Source organism: Salvia hispanica, chromosome 4 (genome assembly GCF_029641045.1).
Source record: "Salvia hispanica isolate PSC_SH4W2 chromosome 4, Shi_PSC_v1, whole genome shotgun sequence".
Classification (NCBI taxonomy): Eukaryota; Viridiplantae; Streptophyta; class Magnoliopsida; order Lamiales; family Lamiaceae; genus Salvia; species Salvia hispanica.
In genome coordinates, this window is record NC_142695.1 from 31628667 (window position 1) to 31648412 (window position 19746).

The 19746-nt window shown below is 34.7% G+C and overlaps 2 protein-coding genes across 2 annotated transcripts; one reads left to right on the forward strand and one right to left on the reverse strand.

Annotated features, from left to right (window-relative positions):
• Nucleotides 1-412: 412 nt before the first annotated feature.
• LOC125197223 (respiratory burst oxidase homolog protein C-like) lies at nt 413-8041 on the forward strand. The gene is made up of 12 exons (XM_048095939.2): nt 413-1036; nt 1184-1343; nt 1408-1456; nt 1926-2039; nt 2114-2533; nt 3630-4016; nt 4099-4194; nt 4774-4889; nt 5042-5144; nt 5595-5668; nt 6356-6921; nt 7560-8041. Exons 1-12 carry the CDS (start codon nt 565-567, stop codon nt 7667-7669), a joined length of 2667 nt encoding a protein of 888 aa, XP_047951896.2. The 5' UTR covers nt 413-564; the 3' UTR covers nt 7670-8041.
• Nucleotides 8042-9591: 1550 nt separating this feature from the next.
• LOC125197224 (uncharacterized) lies at nt 9592-15484 on the reverse strand. Its single transcript, XM_048095940.2, has 12 exons — nt 15328-15484; nt 15012-15158; nt 14205-14325; nt 13948-14087; nt 13723-13867; nt 13002-13180; nt 12150-12390; nt 11538-11621; nt 11315-11460; nt 11015-11122; nt 10647-10735; nt 9592-10575 (listed from the first exon to the last, which is right to left on the reverse strand). Exons 1-12 carry the CDS (start codon nt 15394-15396, stop codon nt 10068-10070), a joined length of 1977 nt encoding a protein of 658 aa, XP_047951897.1. The 5' UTR covers nt 15397-15484; the 3' UTR covers nt 9592-10067.
• Nucleotides 15485-19746: the final 4262 nt, after the last annotated feature.

The following is a 19746-nucleotide window of genomic DNA, read 5'->3' on the forward strand; positions in this document are numbered from 1 at the left end:
ACTTTACTCTCTCTTTAAAATATGTTTCATACTTTATTCATTTATCTTATTTTTCAATACAATTTCTTAATTTTCATACCCAAAAGTTTTAACTCAACTTAATTGGGACAGAGGAATACTAAATTAATAATTTGTTAAGGCACTTATACAACAATTTTAGGATTATTTGGGTATCTTAACATGCGATTTAACTTTTGTTTCAATTTTAGTTCAAATTGAAAATCATAGAGGCTACTAGCGAGGGACCGACCTGAGTGGTGGCTTTGTCAGTGGTAATTGTGTCACACATGTTACTTTGCAATTTTTAAGTTGTGATGGATTAAAATGGGAAGTTTAAATTTTCTACGTAACGACAAGGAGAGTAATACTAGTACTTATATCATATCTTAACATGTTCACAAATTACATTAGCAATATACACATCATTAGTTAACTAAAAATTCAACACATGCAAAAAAGGAGAAACAAACTTTATTTATGTATATAAATTAAGTCCCTCACACTCCCCAGCAAACCACCACCACAGCGGCCTCCGCCGCCACAACCACCGTCGTTTTCTCCGAGATGAAAAACAAGCAAGATATCCATCTCCACCACCGCCGCCTCTCCAACCCCGAGCCGGCCGGCAAGAAGAGCCCTCGCTTCACCCTCCCCGACGACCGCACCGCCGCCGCCGATGACGACTACGTGGAGATCACCCTCGACCTCCACGACGACTCGGTCGAGGTCCACAGCGTCACGGCCGCCGGGGGCGGCACTGTGGACGATCCCAACCTCAAAATCCTGGCAAAGGGGCTGGAGAAGAAGTCCTCGTTCGGCTCATCCGTGCTGAAGCGCCTCGCTTCCCTCACGCGCCCCCCTCCGCCACCCGTGAAGCGCCTCGACCGGACCAAGTCGGCCGCGGCCCAGGCGCTCAAGGGGCTCAAGTTCATCAGCAAGGCCGAGGGCGGCGCGGCGTGGAGCGAGGTCGAGAAGCGATTCGAGGAGCTCGCTAGCGATGGAATGCTGCCTCGCTCGCTCTTTGGCGAATGTATTGGTAATAATTACAACATCATCTAATTGTTGTTCAAATTCTTAACTAACATACCAATACTTGTTTTTTTTATTTTCTTGTGATTTACTCTTTCTCTGTTTCGATTTATTTATGTGAGAGGAATGACTAGATGTGTTGATTTGTGTGTAGGGATGAAGGGGTCGAAGGAGTTCGCTGGGGAGCTCTTCGACGCGCTTTCACGGCGGAGGAATATCTCCGGCGACTCTATTACTAAGGAGCAGCTGAAGGATTTCTGGGATCAGATTGCGGATCAGAGCTTTGACTGTCGACTTAAAACTTTCTTTGACATGTAATTATCGTTAAACTTCATTACTAATCGCATATATACATTTTGAATTAATTCTTGAATGCAGGGTGGATAAAGATGCCGATGGAAGAATTACTGAAGATGAAGTCAGAGAGGTACTCCCTCCGTCTCAACTAAATTGAGTCGTATTCCTTTTTCAATGTTCCAACTAAGTTGAGTCATTTCTATTTTTAACAAAAGAACAAAACATCTTATCACTCTTACTTTATTTGATGACTTACTTTACTCTGTTTTTATCTTTCCTACTTTATTCCTCTCATTTATTTTTCAACACAATTTCTTACGTAAAAGTTTTGACTCAACTTGGTTGCGGCGAACGGAGTACCTTTTTCTCTCTCTCTCGTACTCTCTGTCCTAACGAAGATGATTCATTTTTTGGACGGAACGGGATTTTATTCAGCTTTATTTTGTGTGATAAGTGGAAAGAGTAAAGTAATAGAGAGAAATTAAAGTTGAGATAAAAGGTGTTTCCAACTTAGTACAGACCATCTTGACAAATCATAAAAGAAAGTGTATAATCTTCGGTGGAACGATGGGAGTACTAATTAATGTTCGATTATGCAGATTATAACGCTGAGCGCTTCAGCAAACAGACTATCCAACATCCAGAAGCAGGCAGATGAGTACGCAAGATTAATCATGGAAGAATTAGACCCCTCCAATCTCGGTTACATAATGGTACAAGTTGAATTAAAACTCAATGAAATCGAGAATACTAATTAATCAACGAAAAATGGATGATGAAAATTCAGATAGAGAACTTGGAGACGCTCCTGCTGCAAGGGGCGGTGCAGCCGGGTGGGGGAGAGAGCCGGAATCTAAGCAAAATGCTGAGCGAGAAGCTGAGGCGGACGGAGGAGCACGTGCTGCAGCGCCTGTACAGCGACGGCCGGTATTTTGTGGCGGACAATTGGCAGAGAGTGTGGGTGATTGCGCTGTGGATTGGAGTCATGGCGGCGCTCTTCGCCTACAAATATGTGGAGTACAGGAACAAGAATGGGTTCGCAGTGATGGGCCACTGCGTTTGCGCGGCAAAGGGCGCGGCCGAGACGCTCAAGCTGAACATGGCGTTGATTCTGCTGCCGATGTGCCGCAACACCATCACTTGGCTCAGGAACAGAACTAAGTTAGGTGCTGTGGTTCCCTTTGATGACAATATCAATTTCCACAAGGTTGGCTACTCTACATTCATCTACTCTATTCATTATTCTTGTTTTTCTTATATCATTAACATATACTCCCGCCGTCTCATCTAGGACGACACACTTTCCTTTTTGGTTTGTCACTATTTTTATAATTTTTTATCTCCAATTAATACAATAAAATACTTTTTTCTCACTCTAAATGAAGTATTTAACTCTCTTTATCACTCCATTTAATATTTACATCCATTTTTTCTCTTTCCAATTAAACATATTAACCAATCAGTCCTAAAATATTATGCTGACTAAGAAATGTTTCAGGTATACTTCTACAATTATTCCTCTCGAATAAAGTCTTGGGTGACATAGGCCTTTACATTTTTAATCAAGGGCTATACATTTTTTAAAAGCTTAATTCCAATGTAGTAGGTGGGCGTGGTCCTTTTAAGTACTCCCCCGTCCTACTCAAGATGACACGTTTTTCTTTTTAGTTTGTCCCAATTAAGATGATACAATTCCTTTTTTGGTAACTTTCTCTCTCCAATTAATACACTCAACCACTTTTTCTCATTCCTATTAAAATATTCATCTTTCTTTATCTCTCTACTTTAATACTCACCTTCTCTCTCTCCAATTAAACACTTTAACCAATAACTCCTAAAATCCCGTGCCGGCTAAGCAATGTGTCATCTTAGCCGGGACGGAGGGAGTAGTATTTGAGAGTAATTAATTATATCAGATTAATCAATTTTAGAGGGAATGTTTTTTATATTATCTTTTTTTTATTATTGTATTTAATTTATCTCTTAATATTTTTTGCCACAAGAAAATGGAGAAGAAGAGAGAAAAAGAGAAGGAAGAAAGGGGCAAAAAAAAATCAAGAGAAATAAATTAAATACAGTATAAAAAAAAGAGAATAAATAGACTGAAATGCTTTTCATAGGCTAGAGGGTATTTTGGTCCAAATTTCTTTTTAAATAGTGAAAAAGTAGTTCAAACGATATTACATCGAAGTTAATGGATCTCAAAGATATTTCCAAAGTTACGAACCAAAATTGATAATTTAGCAAAGTTCGCGGAAAAAAAATAATCCCTCTTAATTTTAATAAACAAAATTATTATATAGGTGATTGCCATGGCCATTGGAATAGGGGTCGGAGTACATGCGATAAGTCATCTGATGTGCGATTTTCCTCGCCTCCTCCGGGCAAGTCCGGAGGAGTACGAGAAGGTGGTGCAATATTTTGGAAGGGATCAGCCAAATAGTTATTGGCATTATGTGAAAGGATTTGAAGGTGTAACGGGGATTGTTATGGTGGTTTTAATGGCTATAGCTTTCACATTAGCATCACCAATGTTTAGAAGGAACAAAGTCCAGCTACCAAAGCCTTTAGACAAGCTTGCAGGGTTCAATGCCTTTTGGTATTCACACCACCTATTCATCATTGTCTATACCCTCCTCATTGCTCATGGAATCAAGCTATATATGACCCATGAATGGTACAAAAAAACAGTGAGTTTCTCCTACTAATCCCTCTTCCTTTTGAAATTGTATTTATATTAGATGAAACAAAAAATAACTATTGAAATGGCAGACATGGATGTATCTGGCCATTCCTATCACAATTTATGCTGCAGAGAGATTGACTAGAGCTTTCAGATCCAGTATCAAGGCTGTCAAGATCCTTAAGGTAAACATAACATCAAATTTCATGATTACTACCTCATATCCCCATTAAATGTCTCATATTTTCTTATATTCCACTAACTCATTTTACTTACAATTATTATACTCCATTTGTCCCACAATAAGAATTCAATTTTGTCATTTCCGTCAGTCCCATAATAAGAGTCATATTTCACTTTTACCATTAATGGTAAGTAGACCTCTCATTCCACCAATTTATTCCAGTCAAATTTTATTAGAAAACCAATATAAAAAAATTGAGACTCACATTCCACTAACTTTTATCCAACTCATTTTTTTTACATTTCTTAAAACTCATGTCCAAACCAAATAGGACTTCTATTGTGGGACGAAAGGAGTAAAAACTAATAGAAGTACATAAAAGTAGGGTTCATATTCCACTAACTTTTTCCATCCACCTTTTTTTACAAAATCAAATAATTTCTTAAAACTTGCACTAGTCAAATATGAGACATTTAATGGGACAAGAGAGAGGAGGTATTAATTTTCTAAATTTGTGCTAGTTAGTACTTTTGTACTCTTATTATTTATGAGCATGTAATGGGATTATTGGTGAGTGAAGGTGGCTGTCTATCCTGGGAATGTGCTATCATTGCACATGTCTAAGCCTCAAGGATTCAACTATAAAAGTGGACAATATATTTTTGTCAATTGTGCAGCTGTTTCTCCATTCGAATGGTATGTGCTGATAATCAGATTAATAATTAAATTCCTACTTTTCATATTTTATTACATAGGAATAAATTATTGTTGGTTTGGCAGCCTGCAAATGATTAATTAGTGCTAATATGGCCTTAATTAGGATAATTGGATTACTTAATTGATTGCAGGCACCCTTTTTCGATAACATCAGCTCCCATGGAAGATTATCTTAGTGTTCACATTCGTACACTTGGTGACTGGACCAGACAACTCAAAACTGTATTCTCAGAGGTAATTAAATTTAATTAATACGTATATATGTATTCACTTAAATTTGTCTTGTTTTATCTATGTATCTATACAATTCACTTTCATTCTTTTAATTATTGCAGATTACTTTATTAATTCAATCATCAATCTAGAGACTAGAAGCTACGAGATGCTACAATATTTATATAAAATTACTTTACCAAACTAACGCCTATTCTTTTAGAGAATAATTAAACTACCTATTTAATGAAATTAATTGAAATACTGCAATATAATTAATAGTGAGATATTTAAATTCTTGGTCTTTGTCTTGTTTCGATGAGGAATATATCCAACAAAATTCTTTGATTATTATAGTGAGATATTCCAAGATTGGTCTACCATTTATTTTTATATATTTATTCACTTTGTGTACAAATTGCTTGTGTTTGTTTGGAATTTAATGTGCATTTTATGTTTATTCTTTGGTAGGCTTGTCAGCCGCCACCTACAGGCAAAAGTGGGCTTCTCAGAGCTGACTTTTTGCAAGGAGAAAATAATCCTAAGTAAGTCCCTATTTCAATAACCATTTCTGATGAAAGGGATTAAGGGGTAAAGGGGATGATTAAAATAATTTGAATATATTTATTATTTAAATCCTACCAAATAATAATACTATGTTCATTAGCTTTCTATTTTCAGATGGAGTATAATTTTGTACTCCCTCCGTTTCATCGTAGTTGAGTTATTCTTTTATTTCGGGAAGTTTTTTCATAGTTGAGTCATTTCCATATATAATAACTTTTTTCTCTTTCTTGCTTTACTCTCTCTTACTTTATTCTCTCTATTTTTTATTATTATTTTATTCTCTCTACCTTTTCCTCTCTTACTTTTTTATCTATTTATTTAACACACCCAACATCTCTTTCTTAGATTCCGTGCCCAAAAGTTTCGCCTCAACTATAGTGAAACGGAGAGAGTAAAATTTAATATTCCTTCATTTTTTAAGATAGTTGAGTCATTTTCTTTTTTCGGTCAAAATTTTATTCCCTATCTTAATTTACTCTATTGCTTTTGTCTCTCTCTTACTTTTTTCTCTTCACTCTAACCTTTAATAAATCAATTTCTTAAATCTTGTGTCCAAAAGAATGTCCAAGATTTTTGAGTTACGAAAGTTGATGGATAAACTTAATGATGTATGAATTAAAGTACATGGATCTTATAGATACCAAGTAAATGACACTATTATGCAGCTTCCCAAAAGTACTAATAGATGGTCCTTATGGAGCACCAACACAAGACTACAAGGACTACGACGTGGTCCTATTGGTAGGGCTCGGGATTGGGGCAACCCCGATGATCAGTGTTGTGAAGGACATCGTCAACAATATAAAAGCAATGGAGGAAGATGAGAATGCGGTGGAGGAGGGGGAGGGGAGCGAACCCGGACCCATGCTTTCCTCCCCGATGCATAAAAGAAAAATGGGGTCGGGCAGCGAGAAGCACGACTTCAAGACAACAAGGGCTTACTTCTATTGGGTGACTCGAGAGCAAGGCTCGTTCGAATGGTTCAAGGGTGTAATGAACGAGGTTGCTGAAATGGATCGTAAAGGAGTGATCGAAATGCACAATTATTGCACAAGTGTGTATGAAGAAGGGGATGCTCGATCTGCCCTAATAGCTATGCTTCAATCGATCAATCATGCTAAAAATGGAGTAGACATTGTATCGGGGACTAGGGTTAAGTCACATTTTGCTAAGCCCAATTGGAGGACTGTCTACAAGAGAATTGCTCTCAATCATCCTAATTCAAGAGTCGGTAAGTTTCTATACACATATACACCTTACTATTCATAGGTATATGATCAGTTGATATCTATCTAAAATTGTTAACTGACAACTATGTCAACAATCTACATTATGAATGTCAACACGAATACATTTGTATGCCAACTAAATGTAGTTGACATTCGTACGTCTTCTATTGACATCTAATATTTTAGATGTCAACAGAAGACATATGTCATTTACATTTAATTGACATACAAATTTCTTCGTGTTGACATTTATAACGTATGAAGTTGACATAGTTGCCGGTTACCGATTTAAGATATTTGTCAACCTAACAGGACTCATTATTCATATATCCTAAAATTTGTTTTCGATTATTTTTGTCATGCATGGAGATTTTCAACATCTTATCACTTCATCAAAGAAAAGTTGGTATAGACATGTGGTGGAGGTGGTAGTGCTTTTTCTCTGTCATGTACTATTATAGTAGTCGATAGATATGAGGAGGTCATTGTCCAAATTGCAATTATTTCACTAAATCAACACAATAGACATGCATTAATTCAAACACGCAAGTAATTTGCATTGGACGTGGTACAAAATCATTGAAAGGGAAATTCTTTAATTTACTAAGTTAAGAAAATTGTTGTCTTCCTTTTTTTGTAGGAGTGTTTTATTGTGGTGCACCGCCACCGGTGGCGGAACTAAGAAACCTAGCTTGTGATTTTTCTCACAAGACCTCAACCAAATTCGAGTTCCACAAAGAAAACTTTTGACATTTTAGTGGACAAGCTTGATTGTGAAGATATCCCAATTTGGTGGACTAACTCAACCTACAACAAGAGGAGTTTATATATCGATAAATTCAATTTTAAAATTTTTGTTGGCTTTTTTTTGTTTTGCAAGTAAATATTCAATTTTAATATTTTTGTTGGCTTTTTTTTGTTTTGCAAGTAAATATAAATAGTAGTAGTAGGTCATGCTTGAATGAGCAAAGGATAATTTGTGGGATCCCATCTGGTTATTATATTTCTCTTTGATGATGAATGGTATATAATAATTGATGGTGTTGTTATGTAATGGCCTAATGGGGTTGGTGGTTCCCCACCCACCTCAATTATAAATGTATATTTGTGTAAATTTAGTTACATGCTTTTTGTTGTTTTATCATTTTTTCTTTACATTTTGGTTTAGGAGAGTGATAGGTCTTTTGACATTTAGTGTAGGGTTTGTTGAGATTTTATTTGTATTCAAAATCTTTTGTTGGGACTAAAGAAATGATGAACAACTTCTTCACAACAACAATTTCCTTCTTGTAAATTATTATTTTCGAACAATTTGTTGGAGATTTATGCAAAACGTAACGCCACGTGAGTCACGATTACACAAAATCTCTCACCTTGCTTTCTTTTTCAAGAAAGAAAGGGAAATATAAGATAATGTCAAACTTTTAGATAGCAATGGAGCAGCTTTCAACTAACTTCACAAATCACACACAAAAGTATACGATCTTCTTTCCATTTTAACAAACGCGATAGTGCACTACAGCCTGACTATAATTTTTGGGTGTGAGTTTCATTTCATGTGTGCATTACAGCTTGATAAGGAAGGCTCAAAATAGGAAAATTCAAAAACCTTAATAAAAGTACATGAAATAGGAAAACTACTGTGAGTAGTGTGCATTATACTATAACATTTTTTCTTTTATATGTGCACAAAGTTTTTCATTTTTCATTGGGGAAATTATCTTTAAAGTCATGAACTTTCAAAATAATTTGATTTTTTCAAATATTGCATGAAAAATCATGAACTTTATTGGACAGTGTAAATTTCACATCTGGTCCGATATATTTCGGACAAATTACTTATCCTACATTGCGCGCCGGAGGCATGACTTGGCAAAACCAAACTATTCTGAAAGTTTTGCCATATCTATCATGAATTATATTATTAAGAAATGTGATTTATAAAATTATGATTCCTAGAAATATGATATTTTCATATCTATATTACTCTACTTCTTATATGTTGGAGAATATTAAGGAAAATTGTTAAGATTCTCAACTTGTATTTAATTTTTATATTCTTACTAACTAATACGGAGTACTATATGTAATTACTGGAGCAATGATTTTTTAATTGAATCATTGACTGAGAAAATTAAATAATAATAATAATAATAATAATAAAATACTAGTGGAACATAACTACTACAGTATGATTCATAATTTAAAAAATTTTATTAATATTTTCTTAATAAGTTATAAACTGAAAAAACAATATTAAATATAATAATAATAATTATTATTATTTAACTTATTATTAGAATTAATTACTGTATGATTCATACGTTAAATACATTAAAATTTGCATAATTTTTTACTCATGTATAACTTAATAATAAAATTATTATTTTAATAAAGTGTGATTAATAATATTTAAAATTACATTAAAATTTTACTTATAAGTTATTAATTGATAACATAATAAAAATTATTATTAACACGTTTTAATTACAGAACTAAGACTAAATATATAACCATTGGATTTGAAGATTTAACCGATCTAACTTTTATACGTAGCAATTGATTATAATTTAATTTAACAGATATGAGAAATTATGACATTTATTAGGAAGTGCTTACAAAATAATTAACCTCTTTTATCATCTTTTACGGTCAAGATCGAAGATGCAATGTTGATAAGGGAGTACTCTGCTATGCTTATACAAGAAAAATAGGCGGTTTACAAGGTAAATAGAAAACGACATGAAGAGCTTCTTGATCTACTTGCAAGCAAACAATCTTCAAAAGTATTTAGAATATTAAATTATGCATTGTTCGATTTCAAATTTAGTAATTTAAGATTTAAATTATGCAACTTAAAGAATTTGAATTAATTTAGTTTTAGGACTATTAATTAACTAATCTTTCAATTTTGAGTTATTACATTTTATAAATAACAAAAAAATTTAAACTATGAAATTTGAAAATAATTTTTTTTAAAATTAGTGTGATTTGGGATTTGAATGAAATGCTAATGTGACAACACAAAAGTGCAAAGAGATTTCAAATGAAACTGGGTTGTTGTTGGCCTTATGTGTGCACAAATGGAGTAGGATAGTGTATAAAGTTGAGGAATACGATCAAATTTATTTGCTTAGGCATTACCTTGCTATTTCTTCCTTTTCAATCTCTGGAAATTGGGCTTTATTGGTTGGGTGTGCACCAGGCCTTGCTCTTCGCTGTCAGTGGCCCTATACGGTATAAGGGGCTTCTTAACCGGCCCACAAATATCAGCAGAGAAACTGCACGAGATTGTAGGCGAAGCTGCTTTTCTCTTTAGCTGCTTGGGGTTTTCCAGTCTCTCGAGAATTCTTGAAGTTTTCTCATCCAGTGGCCTGGTATTTTGTGACGATGATGATGCAACGAGCTGTTGGTCGAGCTTTGTGTTAGCAATGCATGTGGGAGAATGCATGCTGCCAAGCTCAGTGACAATAAGTTGCTCCCATTCTTCGGCGAGAGATGGGCCGGTTCTGTTTTCTCCTAGTTTAGTGTCGGAATCTGGAGATTCGTCTCCTGTAACAAGGTTGCCTGCTGCCGGCTTTGATGGGTGAAGATCAGAGTTCTGCGCGTTCAACTCTGACGTTGAGGTTTCTTCTTTGCTTTTAGGAAGTATTGCTCTGCAAAGTATTGCTCGGAAATGAGATTATGGAAGAGACAGAAAAATTAATAAGATAGAGAATAGATGTACCCAAACTGTAGGCTCTCTTTAACAAGAGTGTTTAACTTTTTATGGAAACCTCTCTCATGGTGGAATGGATTGTAGTCACTTACTTCTACCTGGGAACAAAATTACATATCAGTATGAATGTATGATTGCAAAAAGGAAAATGTTACAAATATTGATGCATAAAATTAGTAATTTCCCCCAATGAGCTGAGTTATGGGATAAGACAATCAATACCATAAGAGGATGAATAAAGTAAGTGATTAGATACTTTAATGCTTGCATATTATGCCTTACAGTCTTCAGAAATCAAAATAGAAATTAGAAACCAAGAAATGGAATTGCATGAGGCAGAAATAGTAATCAAAGTGAATATTGATGCTGAAATCAACCTTTAGCAAAGAGGCTTGAACTGCGGTATTAATCTCTTCAAGGATAGATGAGCTAGTGAGGTGGCTATACACAGGCATGGGCAAAACTTCTTCTGATGCTGAAAGCCTCTGCATATTTACAAAATTGAAAAGAATATTAATTAGAAGAAGAACAACATAGGAAATTAGGTCAGCTTTCTGAGATTTGAATTGGAATGTTGAACTCTAGCAACAGAAGAAGAGAAGGGGCTAAAAAGACATATTTCCAGGTAAATTTGAGGGAAATGAACGGAAAAGGTAATGTTAATATCCGCATTTTACCCGGACAAGCATCAGTCCTTTGTCCGAAGGTAGAAGAATGTAATAGAACCGGAATGAAGTCTCTGTTGCAGTTTCAATGTTACATGTAGAAGAGCACACCAGACCTTGATCAAGGGAATTTAGAACTCTACAGACGACTTGAAAGACTGCAATCAATAATATAAGTGAGAGATGAGATCAATGCTAGGCGTATAAAAAATAGTTGCAACATCCTTGCACATACGTTGTGAATTTAGCTTTGAGGCGTCATTCTCATCTGACTGGTGTGAAGTTGGAGTAACAAAGTATGTAGCGCCCCTTATCAGTCCTGTCCAGAGCAAACGAACCAATTTAGAACTGGAATGTGTGAATCAAAGTATTTCAGCTGCTAGTTTCCTGGATGTTGACTATCGAAACTAGGGAGCCGGGTTTGGAGATGAGACCAAAAAATGGACTCAAATGCCAGGGATCTGCTGAAGTAATTACCATTTTAGTAGATCACAAAACCTACAAAGAGGGGAGTTCTTCAAGTTTATCTCATGCACAGAACATTTCACAATGTAGAACATATTCACAAACAAAACAACAGACATCACATGCGACCTTTTGGGACTTGTCTACGGAAAATTCAAATTATAATAAATAAAGTACAACATGCAAATCAAGGTTGCATTATAACTAGAGATAGCAATAGCCATGAGGCTTAGGGAGTTGTACTTTTAAATGCTCTCAGTTAAAGCATAATCAGAAAGATTAAGAAAATAGAAAGGCAGCTAATAAAAAGCACCTAATACTTTATAGCATATAAGATAATCATGGAAAGCAAATATGCACCTTTTCCTAGATGCATATATACCTTCATCTAGTGATCCTAAGTAAGTCCTCTGAATCACATCGAAATTAATAGATGTAACTTTCCTCGGCTTCGGTCTGTTATAAAAAGAGGGCATGTATAGTATTGTTTGTTCACCAACCCTAACAGCGTTCTCATTTATATCTAAAGCTCCGAGATTATCATTGGTTATGGGGCAAGAATGAAACTTGCTGCTCTGATGCACACTTGAATGATCCAATGGAATACCATGACATCTGCATGCCTGAAAATATTGAAGACACTATAAATAAATGTATTCATATCATATTCAAATGAGAGCACTGCTAGTGGAAGCAAGCATGAACAAATAGGATATAAAAATAACCCTGTCAAAGAGACAAACGTTATTAATACTAATGTTTAGAAATCTGATCTGAAAAACAAGGTTTGCTTTAGCAATTCTAAACATCACAAACTTAAAAATAAGTATTCTTCTTTTAGTCTTCAAGCCAAGTTTATACTTCCTTAAGAAGATGCTTTCTTCAGATGGTACTTGATAGAAATGGCAATCCAGTATCATCAATAATAAGCTAATAACAGGCATGTTTTAGGATTTTAATGTCATTTTTTTGTTGTTGATGTTGTTAAGGTAATAAAAAGCAGTAGGAGTCATTGCAGAGATATTATTGTGATCAAATATCCACAAGATACACTTTCACATTAGATAAATATATTTCTCCCTGCATGCTCAGACAAAATGTCTAAAGAACCAGAATCATGTGAAGTTTTCATGCATGTATATATATCTGGATTCAGGCAGCATTTTAACTCATCAAGTGGGATTCATGGATCACCTGAAGTTTGCTTTTATTTAATTAATAATGTATAAGATACCTGACAATGATTGAACTCATCAACTCTGGGGTTGAAAGATGCACACAAGTCGCAGGATATCTGATTGAGACTGCTCATTAAACTAGTCTTGAAAATGAAATGGGCTTGTAGTGGTACTTCTTTGTCATCCTTTAATTCCTGAAACCATCTTTTTCCAAGACCATACAGTACCTGTAGACCTGAAAACATTAATTTGATAAACATATTAATTGAAATAAAAGTTTCTGAAGAGATTAATACTTAAAAAAAATTAAATGGTAAGTACTACTATCTCTTAATATTAACCTTCATTTCCCTCCGAATACCAGATGTTCTCTACCCTAAAGTAATTTCTTACAAAACAAAAATCATTTGTCTAAGGATAGTTCAGGTATACAAAATCCTTATATATAAGGATATTGACTGAGATATGTGGAAATCAAGTAATACAGAGTTTATGATGATCTGGTATAATTATATATAAGGAGTAAAAGCTATGTCAAGGCAGAAATTACATCTAATCAAAGATCTGGTGAAACAGCACAATGGTTTTTGTGTAAAATTCCGATTCAGAGTACTGAGAGGAATGAGCAGCTATAATCGTCATTCTCGCCTATATTGCAAGATTGATGCAATTACTAAGCTGGTTGTCCTCTGTAGAAATATTAAAGCATAAAGACACATCTCCAACCAGTGCAGAGCTATTTTATTGAATATGTTGTAAATTTTAGCCATGCTTAACCTGGAACGCATGTCTGAAATGAGCAGTTTGTAAGAGAACCAATCTGCTTAACAAATTGGTTGACATTCTCACTGTTGTCACTAAGTTGACTTGATGTTTGCTCCAGCAAAATGAATTCTACCAAGACACACTTGTTAGCTGCATCCTGCAAGAAACAAACCCAAAATGCTTAATTTACGATTATGAAATATGATCACTATTGAACAAACAGCTGGAAATTCTCACTGTCAGAGCCTTCATTGTAACAGAATCCAAGGCACCAACAAGAGAAGAACTAATCAAAATCACTTTTCTTTTAACGGTTTTATCTTGGCCTCCCCAAGTGTATACAGTTTTTTCACTCAGAACATCTGCCAGCTTAAGGTCTGCAGCACATAATAAGAAAATAAAAAATATATGGCCTTCTATTAGAATGCTTACCCAATAAATTACAATCATCTACCAGAGGATTCAGTGCAAGGGATGAAAATAAACTGTATTACCCTTACATATGCCTTCAGAATCATTAGATTCAGGACAGAAAGTATCAAGAGGCAAATTACTTAGTGCGTGATGAAGGTCGCGTAAGCTGAACTTTTCTTGGGGATTATATGCAATCTTCAGCTGTTCAAATAGAATTTTCCACTACTTATCATCAATCAATTTACTCTATGAGTCCAAAACAAGGAACTAAAATATCTATGCGAAAAAAAAAGGCAGACAGTTTAACAACAAAATATTTCGGCCACGTAGAAGCTCATAAACCATACTACATCATATATCAACTAATGCAAACAATATTGATTTGCGTGAAAGCAACATAAGATACGGAAATGGTGTGGAGTTCCACCTACTCCAACATTAACAGCAAATTATCATCAAAAGTAAAATTTCCAGAAATGCTTGGTAAACTTTAAATGAAAGCATTGCCTGATTAAGATTGCATTTAACAGTCTAGACCGCATGATACTTGCTGTACCATAAGGAGAATGTCGTTTATTTTAATGCATGGTAGTGAATCGAGCTTTACGGCATAAGAAATGGAAATGGTGTGGAGTTCCTCCTACTCCATGATTAACAGCAAATTATCATCAAAAGTAAAAATTCCAGAAATGCTTGGTAAACTTTAAATGAAAGCAATGCCTGTTTAAGATGGCATTTAAAATTCTAGACCACAATATACTTTCTGTACCATAAGGTGAATGTCATTTAATTTAATGCAGGGTAATAGAATCGAGCTTTACGCCATTATAGGAGCAAAAGACAAATAAAGCGAGCATATAATATAATTTTTTTTTTATCTAAAATACCTCATCGCAACAAGAAATTCTGTTCCTCGCAATATAGCACAGTCCGATCCGGTCAGGCAGAGGCTTCGAATTCGATTGAATTCCATCAACATGACAATCAACCTTCAGACTCGAAATTGCATAGTAATTTGCAAGCTGCAACAATGACTGGCACAGTAGGGAGAAATAATTGGTTGAAAATCGAATTTTAGTCAAAATCATCGGTGCCGAGCGATTTTTGAATCATCTTATCACCAGATTGAAAAAATTATAAAATTCGGATTGAGTGACCATATTTTGCAAAGCAATCGTCAAACTGACTATATTATCTCCATACCTGCTTCAGATCTCGAAGAACTGGAGGTGATAAACTCCGCAAATCCAAAACAAAGCAGAGCAAAGCCATTTGTTTTCACTCAGCTCCTTTTCCTACTCTTTTGCCGAATGAAATCTCTCCGTTTATTTCTTTTTAAGTTTTGGCGCGTAATAGCAAGGGTTAGAATCACAATGGACCAAAATGGTGAAAACAAACTCTCACTTCGTCATTTCAGTGACTTATTCTACTTATAATTATTATAAAATTAATATTTAAAATAGATATTAACGCTTAATATTATAAAAGCAAAAATTAGTTTTTCCAAAAAATTATAAACTTGACATACAGTAGAATCTTTTACAAAATCTAACTACATTAAAATGAGATAGATAATCATGCATGTCTTCCTTTTTGAAATTTTGTAATCATATTTATTGTCATTTTTTAAGGGTAATCATATCAGATGTCGTGTGATGTGATTGCAAGTTTAATGTAATAGGATTTTGTCATCGGTAAAAAAATTCAACAACTATTTAAGTATATGATATTTTAGGTCAAATTAAAAGTTTGGGAAGAAAAACAAGATTTTAGAAAGTTTTGTAATATTAGGTGTCAATACAACTATATAAAAATATGTATCACATTCTACTAAATTTTAAAATCATTTATCTATATAAAGTTAAAACAATTTTTTTGAAAATTCTACCGGTCATATATTTATTAGGGACCGGAGAGAGTATTTCACTCGACCAAGCGATGTGTCGAGTGATTCCAAAGCCTACCACACAACTAAATTGCTTGTAATTTACACACTTGGCCAAGTTGTTTATGCCAACATTTCACTCACCAAGTGATAAGTTTTAATTAATTGGGACAAATTGTAATCTAGCCCGATTTGAATTCTCAGGACTCACAGTCTCACATCATATAAGGACATTGGAAACATCATACTCCCTTAATTCCATTTAGTTGAGACATTTTTTTTCATAAATATTAAGAAAAAAACTATTGTTTAAAGGTTAAGTAAAGTGTGAATAAAGTAGTAGGAAAGAAAATAAATTAAGAGAAAGATATAATTGAGTACAGTAACAGGGTGAACATATTTTTTTCCATAAAAATATAACTCAGCTACTCTTGGACGGCTAAATAGGAATAAATGCAACTAACTGCCTTGGGACAAAGAGAGTATTATTAAACTTTTACATTGTGGAGAACCGAAAACAGAGAGAAAATTCCAAATTTTCTATATCAAGCAAGCAATATAGGACATGTGATTGACCATCGAATCCATTCACTGAAGACTTTTTCTAAATCTATGTTATTTGTATTTGTTGATTTTATATTTTACTACATGTTAGCTGCGTGTAATTATATCTCAAGGGCAATAAACACATAGAGTGGAGGTATGATATCATCAGGCATATAGTGAGATATTGAGACACTGAGTTAATCAAGATTGCACTGAAGACAATATAAAAGAACATTTCTTAAAAATCATTACAGATGAGAAATTTAATCACCATGCGAAAGTGGTGCATTATTAGATGCATCAAAGACTTGCTCTCAGTACAACTAGGAGAATAGTATGCAATTTTTGTACACTCAAAACATGTTTTAAGTATAAGCGGGAGATTGTTAAAATATATACTAAAAAATATGTTCTGTGCTACTTTGTATTTTTTAATCTTTTTCACATATATTATTTTGAATAACTAATTTTTATTACATAATTTGTCTCTTATTATTATTGTTGATTAAGTTCATGGAATTTATGTATAAGTGTTGAACATACAAGTTCTCTTTATACATTGTATATTGTATTATTTTTTAGTACTACAACTACTTGTAAGTATGACAAGGTAATGATAGTATGACAAAGGGTAAGCATAGAGTTGTCAAACTCAGAAAATGCTATTACAGATAGACTATCTAATATTAGACTTCAATCACTATTTGGAAGATAAGGTGGCTGGTTTGATCATAAAAGAAAAACAGTAAATGAAAACAATAAAAAAGTAGTAAACAATTGCAAAGTTTAATATTTGAGAAAAACATATGGAGATAAGAGAATTCCTGTGATGTGCTTTCACAATTATGGTTTATACAAGACACGATTACAATATCCTAGCACAGTTCATGCTTAACTAGAACCAGTCACATAAGTATTGCTCATGCGACACAAAGTAGATTAAACACTAATGTTTTCAGGCTTAGATTATTAACTCGAAAAGGCTCAATTAGACCCTCAAGATGTCCTCACTCTCAATTAACAATACCCTTTTAGGGGGATTTAATTATAGTGTTAACTAAATCCGTCTAACATACAAATCATCTCTCGATTACTTTACATGCCCAGAAATCATCATAGAATGTGTTACTCAAACATGAAGCATTATCGAACAACTTAGAATGTAGCAAGTATAAACAAACACATATCATAAAATAGGAATTGTATAAAATAAAGTCGTTACTAACACATCCCTAGAATTCTACTGATATAGCCACTCATAGACAAAGAGCATAATCTGTAGTTTGTAGGGAAATCATTGTAAACATAAAAACTACTCCCTCCGTCCCGGCTAAGATGACACATTGCTTAGCCGGCACGGGATTTTAGGAATTATTGGTTAAAGTGTTTAATTGGAGAGAGAGAAGGTGGGTGTAAGTATTAAAGTAGAGAGATAAAGAAAGATGAATATTTTAATAGGAGTGAAAAAAAGTGGTTGAGTGTATTAATTGGAGAGAGAAAGTTACCAAAAAAGGAAATGTGTCATCTTAGTTGGGACAAACTAAAAAGGAAAACGTGTCATCTTAAGCGGGACGGAGGGAGTACTAAGATAAAACCCAGGGGAAAAATATTTTATGTCTTGATCTTCTCTTAAATCCCAAGCTTCAAAATATAAGTATGGTGTAAAGATGTAGAACAATTGAACAAGAACTCTCAATTTGTTTCTCAAGTATATAATGCAACAAAAAGTTCATTTGATGAAGCTCCAGGGGGTATTTATAGCCTTCAAGTCGTGCTCTTCAATATGATACTATCTTATATCCTAGCAAGGCAAGTCTTGGCAGAAAATAGGTTAATTCATGCGTCGCCCATTTCCAGTGGGTCGTTGGTTGAGTTCCAACGAACCGCTGCCAAGCCTCTGATCTCTCGGTGCAACTTTCAGTGAGTCGCTGGTCGTGTCCTTCTTCCAGGCACAAATTCTGAGGCAAACCACTACTTCTTTGGCGGTCGATGAGCTTCGCGGCGGCCCAACGAACCATTGGCCGACGCTTTTGCTCTAGACTTTTGAATTCGATTTTTTTTTCCATCTTCTTAGGCTCTACTTAGCACATTTCTTATCAAAATACGTCAAAATACCAAAATGATTAAAATATGCAAATAATGGAATGTAATATAACTTTGATACTCAAAACGGTCCAAATAATGGACTTAAAACAATGTAGAATTTGAGCGTATCATATACTAAATGGTAGATTCGCTCTCAAAATATATTTCAATCGGTTCCTTATAAAAGACACTCCAGTTAATATGCATGACCTAAATATATGTGGATAATGAACGATTGTAGTGTTGATTCCAAAATCATTTCTTATCTTGGATGAGTTATGACACAAGATTATATACGTCGCGGATGAAGGGAGTATTTGTATCTTTTATCATCCAAAATTGGGATGGAAAAATGAACTTTTTCCCGGATAATGCAAAAATTACTAGTTTGGCGTGACATAAATAACCCACTTACACACGTCGGCTCTCATTGGACACAACCTCCACATGGTTGTCCATGCTCACTCTCAACAACTCAAAATGTTTTTATCGTTATGAATACTTGATATATACTATCCGCATTCGTAAAAAAAGGGATAGTTATTGGATTATGTCTCACTATTATGATGTTTTAATGAAAACGATACACTATGACAATCGAGTTAGACATTATTCTCGATACCTAAATTTGAAGTTCGAATAACCCAATTGCTCCATCCTAACAAATGTCTCGAAGTGTTGTATCTGCATCATAGAATGAGAGAGAAGCAAGTCTGCAATTGTGCGAGCAAAAGACGGATGCGAGCCATATGGTGTCTATGCTCCCCTCCGACTCGAAGTGAACACTGCGGCCACTGCTATTGCATCCATCTCGACTCAAACCTGTGATGAGAACTCCATAGTCATTATAAGACTGTGAAGAAGAGCAAGAAACTCCACCTCAAAGTTCGACGCTACTACAAGGGGCGTGCAAAAGGCCCTCAATAAAGACTCGTCTCAACCATAAAATACTCCCCCCGCCACCACCCTATCCAATCGAAGCAGAAAAAGGGCCTCAGAACTCACTAACAAAGAAGGGCAATAGACATGAAGTCGATAGTTGGGGTGCAACCGCGCCAATGAAGGGGCACAAGCACACGCACACGCACAGCCACCAAAATCTGCGA